General features: G+C 32.4%; 3 protein-coding genes across 7 annotated transcripts; all 3 read right to left on the reverse strand.

Moving 5' to 3' along the window:
• Positions 1-2,234: 2,234 nt before the first annotated feature.
• LOC117566669 (uncharacterized) lies at positions 2,235-4,118 on the reverse strand. 3 transcript variants are annotated; one of them, XM_052004777.1, is made up of 5 exons: positions 3,813-4,118; positions 3,051-3,101; positions 2,895-2,989; positions 2,522-2,839; positions 2,235-2,467 (listed from the first exon to the last, which is right to left on the reverse strand). In XM_052004777.1, the coding sequence occupies exons 3-5, from the start codon at positions 2,961-2,963 to the stop codon at positions 2,306-2,308; spliced, it is 549 nt and encodes a 182-aa protein (XP_051860737.1). In that variant the 5' UTR covers positions 2,964-2,989; positions 3,051-3,101; positions 3,813-4,118; the 3' UTR covers positions 2,235-2,305. The 3 variants fall into 3 exon arrangements, with proteins under 3 accessions (XP_051860737.1, XP_051860738.1, XP_034102106.1); XM_052004778.1 differs by having other exon boundaries at positions 2,522-2,989; XM_034246215.2 differs by lacking the exon at positions 3,813-4,118 and having other exon boundaries at positions 3,051-3,114.
• A 1,100-nt stretch (positions 4,119-5,218) lies between these two features.
• Positions 5,219-6,955, reverse strand: LOC117570317 (uncharacterized). 2 transcript variants are annotated; one of them, XM_034251859.2, is made up of 3 exons: positions 5,923-5,978; positions 5,525-5,845; positions 5,219-5,468 (listed from the first exon to the last, which is right to left on the reverse strand). In XM_034251859.2, the coding sequence occupies exons 1-3, from the start codon at positions 5,974-5,976 to the stop codon at positions 5,349-5,351; spliced, it is 495 nt and encodes a 164-aa protein (XP_034107750.1). In that variant the 5' UTR covers positions 5,977-5,978; the 3' UTR covers positions 5,219-5,348. The 2 variants fall into 2 exon arrangements, 1 of the variants encoding a protein (XP_034107750.1); XR_007954917.1 differs by lacking the exons at positions 5,525-5,845; positions 5,923-5,978 and adding an exon at positions 6,708-6,955.
• A 2,956-nt stretch (positions 6,956-9,911) lies between these two features.
• Positions 9,912-12,324, reverse strand: LOC127565579 (uncharacterized). 2 transcript variants are annotated; one of them, XR_007954918.1, is made up of 3 exons: positions 12,120-12,324; positions 10,293-10,494; positions 9,912-10,236 (listed from the first exon to the last, which is right to left on the reverse strand). XR_007954918.1 is itself a non-coding variant. In XM_052004779.1 (3 exons), the coding sequence occupies exons 1-3, from the start codon at positions 12,321-12,323 to the stop codon at positions 10,051-10,053; spliced, it is 474 nt and encodes a 157-aa protein (XP_051860739.1). In that variant the 5' UTR covers position 12,324; the 3' UTR covers positions 9,912-10,050. The 2 variants fall into 2 exon arrangements, 1 of the variants encoding a protein (XP_051860739.1); XM_052004779.1 differs by having other exon boundaries at positions 10,293-10,376.
• Between the last annotated feature and the right edge of the window lie 3,639 nt (positions 12,325-15,963).

Raw genomic sequence — 15,963 nt, forward strand, 5'->3', positions numbered from 1 at the left:
TGACCTAGCTCAACGACAACGACAGCAAAAGTTACGGTATAATACAAAGAGAAGCAACAAATAACCGTTAGTTTTGAATAGTACCGAGCAGTAAAATTGCTCGATGAAATCTGCTGCGATAGGCCAGCAAAAGGTGATTACGTGGCGTATGAGTAATCACAGATGGAAGCGCGTGCCCGTCAGCCTGTGACTAATTGTTGAGGAAACTCTAGTCAAAAATGTGTGTCGAGGTGCTTCGCAGATCTTGATGTAACAAGATACTGCAGCCGCAGCAGCTGTATGTCTGTTGATAGAGCAAATCATCTTATCAAACAGGGGAGAAATGTGTATTTCCTGTTCGCTGTCTCATCATTGTATTGGGGAGCAAAGTTCTCGCAAATGATTCATTATTATTTAAACATTTGATAGCATTTTGCGAAAGACACATCACACAAAAACTGGCAGTAATTGCCTTGAATTGTTTTCTACCTAATCAGCGGCTGGCAGAGACTAGCTAATCAAATGCCAATTTGAAACGTAATACGAATCATGTATCACTCATACTAGTTCGAATTGGCTGATGAAAGAGTCGTCTATTCCGGCACTAAGCCCAAAACATGTCTGCTGTCTGCTACAAATGGGGTTATGTCTGATAAGTTGGTCTTTTTTCATTGCCATTGTCCAACTCGTAATTGGATAAAGTGCGCAGTTTTAATGCTAATGTAGTACACGGGCCAACAATTGCTCTATATGATATGTTATGCCTTTATTGCTTTACGATATCTTCAAAATACTCGAAATATATGTTGACTATAAAGGTGGGCTTTGGCGATAGGCTGAAGGTGAGCAGCATTACGTATTCTCCTGTCGGCAACGGCAATTTCACATCCGCTGGAGAAATATGCAGGTTTTTTGAGTAAAAGCTTCCCTTTAATAAAAGATTAAGTATTATAGTTGAATCGCAATGAAAAAATTTTAACTCTCTTTATACTTACCACATATGGACATGGATGATTGACATTGGTTTTCTTTTTGATTGCCTCCATCAAAACCTTGGCAACGGGATGCGATGCCTTTACCAAGTTGGAGCAGAAATCAAACGAGTGTTTTACCAGCCATGGCTTATAGCCACTTGCTTTCTTTTGTATCTCAAAGGTCATACGAAGAGTTTTTGCTGGGTATAAAAAGGTCCCATTTAAATTTAAAATCGTCAGATTGCGACTTATGGCTTTGAGACGGCACTGCTCGAAAGTAATCCACGATTTGTTGTATGATTCGCAGACAGCATTCGTTAGCTTCATCGTGGATCTGCACTGAACGTTGTGAACAACAGACACTCTTAATGTCCTTTCTTAATGTCCGCTTTAGAAATTTACTTACATATCGATATTGCATTAGAGCTGAGAGCAGACCCAGTATAATTAGGCTTCGATGCATTTTATATACTGATCTATTGTTGACAAGATTTTATTGTTTATTCACACCGAATAGAAATATTGAATATTAGTAACGCATGAGGAAATTAATTTCGCTAATGCTCGATATTCGCAGTTTTTAATAATTGTTATTTAATTGCCTTACGAATATTTTGCATTTTGCTAATTAAGTTTTGATTTCCATCAAGGGTTAGAAAAGTACATTGACTAGCGAGCTTGACCCGTTGCTACACTTAGTATTTTTTCATATACATAAAAATGCTGCGTTTGATCAATTCATTGATAAATTCTTTAAATTATCTTGAATCGATAAGGTAGTTGTCTTAATTTAGGGCAACGAATGCATTAATTTATTATTTTTATATTTATCCGTTTTTGAAATTCATCATTATCAAGGGTAATTTCAAAGCACAATAATAACTTCTATCTTTATGAGTACTAATCAAATAAACATTTTTGATGTTATTTAAGAAATAAATGGTAAATTTTGAATTTAAGAAATATATTATATAAGCCAAATAATAATAATAATAATATATAATATGTATAATATAAGAATATATAATAATTTGAGCATTTTTTCGGTATGTTAATTTAGTATACTTGAACAATAATATATGTAGCTTTTTCGATATGTTAATTTAGTATAGTTCAAGACTTATACAACCTTCGCGCTATTTTACTCTAATTAAAAATGCGTAACGGGTATCTCATAGTTAGTCAAACGCACTCTACTGCAGCTTTCCATTTTTTTGTTTTTTTGATAAAGCCGATAAACGATTGATAAAGCATTTCTGACAATTATGCATGATTCTTTATTATTTTGCAAATAACATATTATTTAAAACGTATGACTTTGGTTCACATATGAATATAAAAAAAGAGAAAAATTATACATTGATAATATCCTGGTAGAATGAGAAGTAAATGTTGGTGAAAAACTGTGGTTTCTTATCGAGCATCCAAGTGAAAAGCACAACATAATCACCGCTTGGTATTGGCAGAGTTAAATTTGCTGGATCATAGTAAAAATCCTTTACAATTTGTTTACCCTAAGATGGGATTTACATAAATTTAGCAAGTTCAATAAATATTACGTTGCTTACCACATAAGGACACGTATGGTTAATGTTTGAAAAGTCCTTAAAAATACGCCAAAACATCATGAATACTCGATGTTTGCGTTGTCGTAGAAATGTGCAAGCATCGATGGTATAGTTGAAAATTGAGGGTCTGTATCCAAATGCCTTGGTTTTTAGCTCCAGCCTAAGATCGATAACATGAGCGGGATGAAGAAAAGTGATATCAATGTTTAATGTGGTGATATTTCGACTGATCGCGCGCAGGCGACACTCATGGATGAGGACCCAAGATGTGTTCATCGTCTCACAAACTGCATTCGTCATTTTGCAGAATGTTTCCATCTATGTGAACAACAAATTTATTATTTAATTTTGTATATATTATTCAATTACATACGTTACAATTTGTAATCAACATCAACGTCCAAATAACTGAACAAATCGCAAGCGACAGTTTTGTTTTCATAGCTTCAACGTCTCTCGATATACTGACTGAATATATGATATAATATATATATATATGATATACTAAGTATGTTTTAACTTTACTAACCAATTAAATATCCATTCACACAGTTTGGGTAATGACCCAATCGTTAAATGTCTAAAATATTTCACATAATTTTTGAGTATATACATACATACATATGTATACATATGTCTAAAACATAATTGAGTGTAGGTAAATGTAAATCAATTCAGAAAACTTTAGTATGGAATCTATATTATCCGTTTATTATTTAATAAGATATACTACCAAATATATGCTATAGGAATATTAAATAATTTCTGATGGTACATTTTTGATAACAATTAAATTTCTAATGCATTGCAGGATTGTTTTAATGCGCCTTAAATAATTCATTTTTAATAGCATTGCTGATGAAACACATTTCAAAAGAGGAAAACTTTTGACATCGTTATCTAAATTATTAAAACACGGTTTCACTTGCTATTAAAATTACAATCATTCAAAGTATTTCGCCAGCTTAGTCAATATTTGATGTTGGCTTATTTTTAACTTGGCCACAAGAGGAAACGCCTCTCAAGTGATTCCCCTGACAGCCAAATTGCAAACAACGTCGCTTTTGGCTTGACTCTCTCTTCACTCTTTTGTTTGCTTGTCCTCATGCAATGGGGTTTTGTTTTTCTGAGGAACTGCGTCGTCTGATAACAAATACTTGATATATATACATATTCAATTCCATATATGGTGATATACATTTTCCGCGATTACTTTTTATTTTTAATGTGTTTTTCTTTTCTTCTTCTTGTTGTTGTTATTGTTTATTTTTTTTATTTTGCGGTTATTTACTTAGTTCTTTATGCAGAAGTCGGGGGCTAATTATAACTTTGCGACAAGCTATTTTTATCGACCTATTTCTGTCCCAGCCAGTCTGTTAGCGTAATATCTCTCTTCAGTAGTTGGGGCCACCAAAATGTTACTTTCGTCGCGAATCGCTGTTTGTTTATGCCGGTGATCAGTCAAGAATTCAACGGGTTGCTAACCCCACACAAGGCGTAAGGTGGAGATAAGGTTCGTTCACGCTATTATCGCAGTTGAGAAAGTGGGTCTGCAAGCATGCTTGAACTTGAGCATGAGACATCAACAGAACGGCAGAAAAGCAAAACAAACTCAAGTGATTAACTGATAAGTTATCGGCTCAATAGTCAGCATGGGTTGTCTTAATTTTCGAGCGAATGCATTTTATTATGACATTTATGACAACAAATTTGCCAATCGAACAAATTCCCTGTAACTTTGTTGTTTTTAATTATAGCCACAATCGAGTTGTAAAAATAGACTTCCCAATATTCCCGGAAGCAATTTGTTATCATGTATTATTTATACTCGTAGATGGTTAAGTGTAAAATTGTTGAGTATTGACGAATCTCGTGATATATTCCACAAGTACACTTCTTTTAACAAATTTAATTTATCTGCACAAAAACGTTAGCTAATATGATACTAATATTGTTTGCTGTGATAAGATTTATGCAAGCTTTGAGTTGCTATGCAGCAAAATGTTTAATCATGTGGGTCGCTAGAAAAACGTGATGTGCGATAGTCACATGATTGCTATCACGTTTTTGATAAGCTTAAATAATGACATTAATTGCGATTACCATAAATATTTATTTAGAGCATGGGTTCAAAGGTTGTTCGCTTGTACTATTCTATAATATATTATGCGTTATTATGGAAAGGTATCAATTTTTACCATATACCCGATACCGATCTATATCTTTGTACCAGAGCAAATTTTTGTAACAGTCATTTAAATGTAATAGTACACAATATGGACTTCGGTAAATTTCAGTATTTTTAGAATATAAATATTGTGTATTTTAAGAATAATACTGACAACAGCAGAAAATATGAAATTTGTATCTTTTGTAAATCGGACTTGGAATGCTTCATTTCATTGATTGATGATGGGATTGTTAGAAAAATATAAAGATTGTTTAATAACAACTTAACAACTCTATTGTTGTAGAGTCAACTTTAAGTGCTTTTTATAATACACAACAAAATAATACAGATAAGTGATGACGTTTTGAGATAAGATAATTACTAAACTCACACAATATTTCATATAATTTCAATAAAGAATTTGATTTAATTTTTTATAAATTCTAGAAAGAAACTTTTTTCAAATTATATTGAAATTGTTATTCAAAATACCATATAAGAATATATTTGCAGTGGTAATTTTTTTAATTGTTATGAAAACACTTGAAAATTTAAAACTGTTCGATTTCTGTTCTGTTCTGTTCGATCTCTATCAAAAAAAAACTTTAGTGCCCGGAAAGACTTTTTTCTGCGTCAAGTCCAAAGTCCTCAACAAACTCAAATGTTACATTCAAATTTGATGTTAATTTTTTGTCCAAAATCCAAGATGTTGCCAGTTGGAAGAGGAAGCTTAAGTCGTTCAAAATTCAGATTAAGTCCTAAAACCGTTATATTTCCCTAAGAACAAGTATTAGTTGGTAAGAGTTATACTAGTATTAAACAGATTAACTTACCACGAGAGGACATGTTTTGGTTGCCAAGTTTGTATACTCTTTGAACAGATTAAAAATAAGAGTAAAAAGTCGATGGTTCTTTTTCTGTAAATATTCACAAAAGTTGATGGTATATTTAAATAGCCACGGCTTGAATCCATTGGCGCGTTTGAAAATTTGAACTTCGGCGGAAACTTCATTGACGGAATATCGCGAAATGGCCCAGAAATTTAATACATTTTTATCCCGGGCAACGGCACGAATTTGACAAATCGGTATAGACATTAATGATTCGTTGAATGATTTGCATTGAACATTTTTGAATTTAAATATTAGTGCACACTACAAACAGATATTGGAAAAATTTAGTTAATAATACAAATTATCAGAATATTTTTAATATTTCGAACTTTCTTTACATTGTAGTTTAAATTTAGAGCAAGGATTAGAATAATAATAACACTGCGCTGCATTGTGAATGCCTACTGAGTCTATCAGTAGCTATAACAACTGAAAAAAATTTATAAATTGTTCCCTCCTATAAATAGAACTTGAAATGCTTCAATGCTTTGATTAATGTTGGGGTTGTTAGAAAAATTGATTAATAACCATCTTGATACGGTATGATCATCTTTAATTGCTTATTCTATTTCACAAATATATTGACAAAAACAATAAATATTTAGGAATGCTACGCCAAATTTAAAATAAAAACATAAATAATGGAAAAGTTATTGTATGTTAAAGTCAAACATTAAAAAATGTCGAACTTTATATACTGTCTGATTTCTGCATTTATAAATGAAGTTATTATAGTTGAAAGTCTCTAGAATTCAATAAATTTAATTTAACAATTTATTTAAATCAGATTAATGTTTTAAGCATATTATAATGTCTATTATTGGTTGATTTAGTTCATATTGGTAAAAAGTCAAAATATTTATATACTTAATTTGGTAAATTTAATGCCCGATGAGACTCTTCTCGGCGTCAAGACCAATGTCTTCAACAAATTCAACTGTTACATTTACATTTGACGTTAATTTGTTATCTAAAATCCAAGATGTTGCCACCATATAAACGCCAGTTGGCAGAGGAAGCTTAAGTCGATCAAAATTCAGATTAAGTCCTAAAACCGTTATATTTCCCTAAGAACAAGTATTAGTTGGTAAGAGTTATACTAGTATTAAACAGATTAACTTACCACGAGAGGACATGTTTTGGTTGCCAAGTTTGTATACTCTTTGAACAGATTAAAAATAAGAGTAAAAAGTCGATGGTTCTTTTTCTGTAAATATTCACAAAAGTTGATGGTATATTTAAATAGCCACGGCTTGAATCCATTGGCGCGTTTGAAAATTTGAACTTCGGCGGAAACTTCATTGACGGAATATCGCGAAATGGCCCAGAAATTTAATACATTTTTATCCCGGGCAACGGCACGAATTTGACAAATCGGTATAGACATTAATGATTCGTTGAATGATTTGCATTGAACATATTTGAATTTAAATATTAGTGCACACTACAAACAGATATTGGAAAAATTTAGTTAATAATACAAATTATCAGAATATTTTTAATATTTCGAACTTTCTTTACATTGTAGTTTAAATTTAGAACAAGGATTAGAATAATAATAACACAGCGCTGCATTGTGAATGCCTTCGGAGTCTATCCGTATCTGTAACAACTGAAGAAAATTTATAAAATGTTCCCTCCTATAAATAGAACTTGAAATGCTTCAATGCTTTGATTAATGTTGGGGTTGTTAGAAAAATTGATTAATAACCATCTTGATACGGTATGATCATCTTTAATTGCTTATTCTATTTCACAAATATATTGACAAAAACAATAAATATTTAGGAATGCTACGCCAAATTTAAAATAAAAACATAAATAATGGAAAAGTTATTGTATCTTAAAGTCAAACATTAAAAAATGTCGAACTTTATATACTGTCTGATTTCTGCATTTATAAATGAAGTTATTATAGTTGAAAGTCTCCAGAATTTAATAAATTTAATTTAACAATTTATTTAAATCAGATTAATGTTTTAAGCATATTATAATGTCTATTATTGGTTGATTTAGTTCATATTGGTAAAAAGTCAAAATATTTATATACTTAATTTGGTAAATTTAATGCCCGATGAGACTCTTCTCGGCGTCAAGACCAATGTCTTCAACAAATTCAACTGTTACATTTACATTGGACGTTAATTTGTTATCTAAAATCCAAGATGTTGCCACCATATAAACGCCAGTTGGCAGAGGAAGCTTAAGTCGATCAAAATTCAGATTAAGTCCTAAAAGCGTTATATTTCCCTAAGAACAAATATTAGTTGGTAAGAGTTATACTAGTATTAAACACATTAACTTACCACGAGAGGACATGTTTTGGTTGCCAAGTTTGTATACTCTTTGAATATATTAAAAATTATACCAAAAAGTCGATGGTTTCTTTTCTTTAAATATTCACAAAAGTTTATGGTATACTTAAATAGCCACGGCTTGAATCCATTGGCGCGTTTGAAAATTTGAACTTCAGTGGAAACTTCGTTGACGGAATATCGCCAAATCGCAAACATGTTAAAAACATTTTTATCCCGTGCTACGGCACGAATTTGGCAAATCGGCATAACCATTAAGGATTCGTTGAATGATTTGCACTGAGCATTTTTGAATTTAAATATTAGTGCAGACTACAAAAAGATATTGGAAAAATGTAGTTATTAATACAAATTATCAGAATATTTTTAATATTTCGAACTTTCTTTACATTGTAGTTTGGATTTAGAGTAAGGATTAGAATAATAATAACACTGCGCTGCATTGTGAATGCCTTTGGAGCCTATCCGTAGCTATAACAACTGAAGAAAATTTATAAATTGTTCCCTCTTATAAATAGAACTTGAAATGCTTCAATGCTTTGATTAATGCTGGGGTTGTTAGAAAAATTTATTAATAACCATCATGATACGGTATGATCAACTTTAATTGCTTATTCTATTTCACAAATGTATTGACAAAAACAATAAATATTTAGGAATGCTACGCCAAATTTAAAATAAAAACACAAATAATGGAAAAAATGATTGCATTGTATCTTAAAGTCAAACATTGAAAAAATGTCGAACTTTAAATACTGTTTGATTTCTGCATTTATAAATGAAGTTATTATAGTTGAATAGTCTCCAGAATTTAATAAAATTAGTTTAACAATTTATTTAAATCAGATTAATGTTTTAAGCATATTATAATGTCTATTATTGGTTGATTTAGTTCATATTGGTAAAAAGTCAAAATATTTATATACTTAATTTGGTAAATTTAATGCCCGATGAGACTCTTCTCGGCGTCAAGACCAATGTCTTCAACAAATTCAACTGTTACATTTACATTGGACGTTAATTTGTTATCTAAAATCCAAGATGTTGCCACCATATAAACGCCAGTTGGCAGAGGAAGCTTAAGTCGATCAAAATTCAGATTAAGTCCTAAAAGCGTTATATTTCCCTAAGAACAAATATTAGTTGGTAAGAGTTATACTAGTATTAAACACATTAACTTACCACGAGAGGACATGTTTTGGTTGCCAAGTTTGTATACTCTTTGAATATATTAAAAATTATACCAAAAAGTCGATGGTTTCTTTTCTTTAAATATTCACAAAAGTTTATGGTATACTTAAATAGCCACGGCTTGAATCCATTGGCGCGTTTGAAAATTTGAACTTCAGTGGAAACTTCGTTGACGGAATATCGCCAAATCGCAAACATGTTAAAAACATTTTTATCCCGTGCTACGGCACGAATTTGGCAAATCGGCATAACCATTAAGGATTCGTTGAATGATTTGCACTGAGCATTTTTGAATTTAAATATTAGTGCAGACTACAAAAAGATATTGGAAAAATGTAGTTATTAATACAAATTATCAGAATATTTGTAATATTTCGAACTTTCTTTACATTGTAGTTTGGATTTAGAGTAAGGATTAGAATAATAATAACACTGCGCTGCATTGTGAATGCCTTTGGAGCCTATCCGTAGCTATAACAACTGAAGAAAATTTATAAATTGTTCCCTCTTATAAATAGAACTTGAAATGCTTCAATGCTTTGATTAATGCTGGGGTTGTTAGAAAAATTTATTAATAACCATCATGATACGGTATGATCAACTTTAATTGTATTTCACAAATATAATGTATTTACAAAAATTATAAATATTTAGAAATGCTACGAAAAATGTAAAATACAAACACAAATAAGGGAAAAAATGATTGCATCTTATAATATAAGTAAAGTAAAACATTGAAAAAAAGTCAAACATTAAATACTGTTTGATTCCTGAATTTATAAATGAAGTTATGATAAGTTATTATAGTTGACGGTCTCTAGAATTCGATAAAATTAGTTTAACAATTTATTTGAATCAAATCAATGTGTTAAGGATAATACAATATATATATTATATATTTAGTTTATATTGGTAATAAGGAGAAATATTTATATATTTAAATACTTCAATTTGTGCAATTTAATGCCCGAAAAGACTTTTCTCAGAGTCAAGGCCCGAGTCCTCAACAAATTCAAATGTTATATTCAAATTTGATGTTAATCTTTTGTTTAAAATCCAACCTGTTGTCACTAAATAAACGCCCGTTGGCAAAGGCAGCTTGAGTCGATCAACCTTCAGACTAAATCCTAAAACTGTAATATTTCCCTAACATGAAAAATGGGTAAGAATTTAATAATTATTAATATAATATACATACGTACCACAAGAGGGCAGGTTTGGGTTGCCAAGTTGGTGTACTCTCTGAATATATTAAATATAAGACTGAAAAGCCGATGGTTCTTTTTCTGTAAATATTCACAAAAATTTAATTTATATTTGAATAACCATGGTTTGAATCCATTGGCTCGTTTGAATATTTGAACTTCGGTGTAAACATCATTGACGGAATATAGCCAATCCGCTCTATAATTCAAGACGTTCGTTTCCCGGGCAATGGCGCGAATTTGACAAAGTGGAATTAGCATTAATGACTCATTGTATGATTTACATTGTACATTTTTAAATTTAAATATTACTCCATCCTATAAAGATGTATTGAAAATAAATTCAGTTAATAATAGTAATTACTTAAATTGTTGTATTTTATAGAACTTTTATTACACTATAGTTTTTATTCAGAGCAAGAATGAAGAAGATAATAGAGTAACTATACATTTTCAATGTATTTTGAATCTGCTCGCAACTAAAACAAATCTTGAAAATATATAATTTTTACTTTTTCGAAATAGGACTTGAAATGCTTCAATGGATTGGTTGATGGTTGGATTGTTAAAAAAATTTAAAAATTTATTAATAACAATAATGATGCGCTATTGCACAAACAAGTTTAATTGTGTTTTATATTTGACAACAAATATATATACATACATAAATGAAAAGTTGGATAAATATTATTTGCATGAATATTACTAATTGATAGCATTTCATGACAGCTAAGTAATACATTAATAGTGAATACTACTAATGGGTATAGATATGGTATCTATGAGAAGATTTAGATTTAGTAATAAATAAATAAATAATAAATATTAAAGATTATAATAATTAGTATATTTTTTTTAATATTATAATAATAATATATGCAATGCCACGTTTATTTAATGCCTTTAGTGCAGAGCCGCATTTTCAACAATTTCATTCACTGAATATTTTAAATTATTAATTTTAGAATTTGAACGCTTCAATAAATTGATTAATGACAGGAAACGTTTAAACCAATATTCTATAAAATACTTGAAAATGTTCCCATTGATTTTATCCCGAATGAGTCATAGTTGGAGTTGGAGTTTTGTGATATTTGTCAATCACTTTAATTAATTATTTTTGAAAATGAAACATACTTTCAACCTATAAAATTGTCTAATATTTTGTATTAGTACAAATTTTAAGAAAAGTGTAGAACAATGAGAAATATTTATAAAGTTGAGGAACTAAAATGTTTAGATAAATTCAAACGCGAATTGTGAATTATATAATCCATTTAAACACACGCAGCCGCGGACGCAAAGAAAAAGCTTGCGATATGATGTTTTGACGTCATTAAATTGCTTTCGTCATTAGTTTTGGTAGACTGGCAAAGCACAACATATTTTGCTTCTATTCCTTGCGTAAGATATTTATTGCTTTAAAAAGTTTAAAATTTATTACCTTGTGGGCTGTTGTGGTTCCCCCATTGCAAGTCTGTGGGGAAATGCGATTCTTGGAAAAAGTAGGTGAAATCTTAATTTGTTTGTTATTGTTTTTTTTTTATATTGTTATTTACCACATTGAATTAATAATACGCCCCCACATACGCAGAAGCATTTAAGCATTACGATAAGCACTTTGAATAACCACAAGTGAGCGCATTAAAGAGTACGTGTAGTATGAATATAACTTTATTAAACAAGCACTTAGCGTTATATAATCGATAAGAATCCATTTTTAATGCCGCTGTTAAGTCGTATTAATAACCGTGCGGAGACTGAACTCGCAGATGATCCGAGATTTTCGACATGATAAGTGAAGAACAAGAGATTTTGACTTACGTGAGAAAGTTTTATGACATTGACGCAGTTACGGGCGTTACTTCTGTCTCTCTCTCTCTCTCTCTCTCTCTCTTTGGGGGTGGCTCCGGCTGCATAACGGTTAACGGCAAGCTGTAAGCGGTAACACGCTGCGTATGCGCAACGATTTGCGTAAGCAAACAGACAAATGACAACTGACAACAGGCACACAATCGTGCGCGACATGTGCACAATCCGCCGATTGTACAGGAATCTGAAACATTCTTTATTCATACGCCCCGCGCGATCAATAAAATAAAAAAAAAAAAACATTCAATCGTAACTGTAACTGTGTATTTACAGCAGCGCAGACAAAACGTGCTTAAACTTGACGCGATCAGGTGCCGTCGCCCCACCGAGAGCCACAGACCTTGAGATCGACAGCCCTCGCTCACTCGATCACTCTCTCTCTTTCTCTCTCTGTCTCTCGAGCTCACATTATGAATTTCGCTTATCAGCGAAATGGCCACAACGTTTCTTTGGCCCGTCTCGTGGCACGCGCTTCGAGAGAGTTTCAAACTCTCACACAGTCATGCTCGTAGAGATAACGATGCTATCAGATATCGACTGGCTCTCCCAGGCGTCTGCGTTCTTGTGAAATTCAACGCTGTCATGTTAACTGGCGCCACACTAAACACCAACAAAAAAGAGTGCCCAATTCCTCTGCCCTTCAGCAAACATCTAGCCACCAACCAACCAAAAGTGAAGAGCAATCAATGGGGCCAAACAACAAAGCGAATGGAATTAAATATACAAGCACGACCAGACAGGCAAATTTGTATTATTATTATGGCTATTTATGGACACGCACATATTTCACAACTGTAAATGTGGTGCTAATTTCTCGCCCAAAGACTTTGTTTAAACCAACAAGGGAAACCAATTTGCTTTATGCGTCCTGCAGGTGCAATTGCGTTTCAGATATACAGTGTACTCGTAGTTTAAATAGACAAAGTGCTCGTGTCCATATTTGCATTGATGTTTATTTTTGTAATTCGTAGCTTTACTATCATTATCATTATTATTATCATTATCAGAGTGTGCAAGTTTTTGCACTTGATGCGCATTTTATGGCCAAGCTATAGAGAAAGAGAGAGAGAGAGAGATTTCAGGCAATGTGCCCCATGTGATAAATGTTTAGATAAATCTTTGGCAACTTGTCTAGTTCTCATATATACAAATCATTTTTCAATTGTTTATGTACATTTTATGCATTCCAGCGGAGATTTTCCCTAGAATTTTGCAGCAATTCATTAACATCATTTCGGAATTTGCCAAACATTTTTTGCCTTGAGCTAGGGAATTTCCCAATTATTTCAAAATTTACAGAATTCTTTTGTGTAAAACACAATTCGAGTATTGAGCATTTGCCCCACTGAGCAAATAAATCTTATCTGCTCTTTGCATACGTTTCTCGCTATTCATGATTATAAACGATTTTGTTTTTGTCAAACCTTTTCTTAACAAATATTAACCTTTAGAAGTGATTTAGATGTTCCCTTTCAGGTAAATAAGTGCATTTCGAGGAATTGTTATTTGCTTTGCTTGTTAGCTGGGATTTCCCTCATGGCCCTTATACAATTTAATGTGTGTTTTCAAACTGGTTTTCGAGATTTACAATTTTCAATTTACAATATTCATTCACAACAAACAATTCCACTCGTGTGATTCTGTCAATGATCTATTAGTCTCGTGTCTATTGCGCAGCTCTCTCTGATTGACTCTAATCAATTGATTAAGTTGTGGAAAGCTTTGGCATTTCGGTCCCATACAAATTAGCTAAATATAGTAGTAAACAAATCGAAATGCGTGCTATCAGAAATAGTATGATAAATGATGGAAATTTTGGCAGTTATCAATGTTATGTTTTGCTTGATTTGCAAATTGAAGGTTGAAGTTGGCACAAAATGGCACAATTTTCTTCCAACGAGGGATGTTTAACTAGTTGAAATGCAGATGTGTTTTATGTTTTATGGCAGTGTAAATAAATCTACTATTTGATAGTCTTAAGAAATTCTGCAAATGCATGAATAAATCCCTTTTGAAATTTTTTGGGAAAAGTTTTTATGACTTTTGGATAACTCAGTAAACGGCACTCGTCTAAGCTTTGTTATCGTTTGTTCTGGTTTTAGTGTTCTCTTGGTTTTTGCCAAACAGCGACAGCAATTCCGTAGAAATCCCCAGAGATAGTACAGAGGCGTAATCCGTGTTTGGGAGCATACAGCAAATTGATAACGCGACTTGTTTTATTTTCGCATTTATGAGGAAAACGACATCAACACAAACAACAATGGCACGAACGTTCGTACGCAAATTATAAAAAAAACAACAATAAAATTTATAATAATTCGTATTTACAAGTAAAAACAAGTTTGCGAGCTTAAAACGGAATTATTAAAATCAAAACAAATAACAGTTAAATACGCGTTAAATCTAGTCCCAAGTATATTGATTCTCTCTTGAAAAAAAAATCGCTCAGCGCTGAGCTCAAGTGGTGCACGCCTCGTAATTAGCACGCTTTCATGGCAATCACATGTACATACAGTGGTTGGCATCGCTTTAGCTGGGTCTCAAGTTGAGTATCGGTGTGGAGAGCTAATGGGTTTTGAGTCGCTGTTCGGTGTTCGGTGTTCGTTTCTCGCTGAGCAATCACGTATCAAACTAGTTTGCTCTGAGCGGTATTTGTGGCTACGGTTATTCCATTTGACGTATATACGATCTCAGTTTAGAATATGCTAATTTTGGGGATAGCACCAAAACGGCAGCAGCGTTATTTATATGAATCATTTACCTTCAACGACATCACCATTGTCGTTTGTGAAGTTTGCACTCTGTCATGTTCAATCTTGTTCAGTCTTTGGCCCGGGCCAGGCCGAGCCGAGCCGGGGGTCGTCTGCCTTGACAACTGCTGCTTCAGCCTCCGTTTTCATATCGATCTTTTTGCATTCTCAGATTCGCATCGCAAGTCACGCTAAATGCTTCCCGCTATTGAGCAAACACAATTGAGTAAATGTGAACTACCCCCAGAGATTTCTCTGAGGTTAGGCCTCTTATACACCTAATGCTTTTTTACACCGAACACCGAACATTGAACAAGTGCCGGTTATTGTTTTGCAATATGGGTAAAAGGTATTCCCCTTGTATGCAAAATAAAATTCAATTCAGTTGCTCAGAGTCAATGAGCACATGTCTCATTACTCAATATATCGCATGACTCGGCCAATTCCAATTGAGATGAGACCGAATCGCAATGAGTGTGAGATCTTGTTCTTTCGAATTAACGCTAAATTTACGTGGATCCGCAGACTGTGAAGGTGTAAAGTCCGGCGTACTTCGATTGAATTATTAATCAAGTACCAAAGTCATGAGTATCGAGTATTGATAATTCAAACAGAGGGCTTAGTTAACACTTTGTCTGGTGCTAGTACTTTGGATGCCACTTATCTAATTATTAGGTTAGCGAACCGCTTTGAGTAAATGATTTCCTTAATTACATACAATTAGTTAATTTCCCATATAAATATTGTAAGTAAACTATACTTTCATTAGATACGTGTGAAACAGTAGTAAAGCTAATTAATGCACTCTTCAATTATTTCGTACTTAGGAATAAAAATCCGAAAGATTTATTATATAATTATCTTTAAGCAGAGTTCGAATGATTCTGCTATCTCTTCCGTTGTCTCTAAGCTATAACCTATAATTTTGTATCCAAGCCAATCAAACAAGGGATCATATGGAAACGTTTGCTGAGCTGCTTAAAATTTTTCCAAATTGTTTGGCACGATTGTCTGAGCTGTCTGGACATTGATTAACATTCAAATCT

Source organism: Drosophila albomicans, chromosome 3, assembly GCF_009650485.2.
Source record: "Drosophila albomicans strain 15112-1751.03 chromosome 3, ASM965048v2, whole genome shotgun sequence".
NCBI lineage: Eukaryota > Metazoa > Arthropoda > Insecta > Diptera > Drosophilidae > Drosophila > Drosophila albomicans.

Coding starts and splice junctions, on each gene's coding strand:
- LOC117566669 (XM_052004777.1), bottom strand. CDS start 2,963: ATGAAAACAAAACTGTCGCTTGCGATTTGTTCAGTTATTTGGACGTTG. Junction 2,840..2,894: donor TGTTGATTACAAATTGTAAC/GTATGTAATTGA, acceptor TTGTTCACATAG/ATGGAAACATTCTGCAAAAT. Junction 2,468..2,521: donor ACCATACGTGTCCTTATGTG/GTAAGCAACGTA, acceptor ATCCCATCTTAG/GGTAAACAAATTGTAAAGGA.
- LOC117570317 (XM_034251859.2), bottom strand. CDS start 5,976: ATGCAGCGCAGTGTTATTATTATTCTAATCCTTGCTCTAAATTTAAAC. Junction 5,846..5,922: donor CTCTAAATTTAAACTACAAT/GTAAAGAAAGTT, acceptor ATCTGTTTGTAG/TGTGCACTAATATTTAAATT. Junction 5,469..5,524: donor CCAAAACATGTCCTCTCGTG/GTAAGTTAATCT, acceptor ACTTGTTCTTAG/GGAAATATAACGGTTTTAGG.
- LOC127565579 (XM_052004779.1), bottom strand. CDS start 12,323: ATGTCGCGCACGATTGTGTGCCTGTTGTCAGTTGTCATTTGTCTGTTT. Junction 10,377..12,119: donor ATGTCATAAAACTTTCTCAC/GTAAGTCAAAAT, acceptor GAATATTTACAG/AAAAAGAACCATCGGCTTTT. Junction 10,237..10,292: donor CCCAAACCTGCCCTCTTGTG/GTACGTATGTAT, acceptor TTTTCATGTTAG/GGAAATATTACAGTTTTAGG.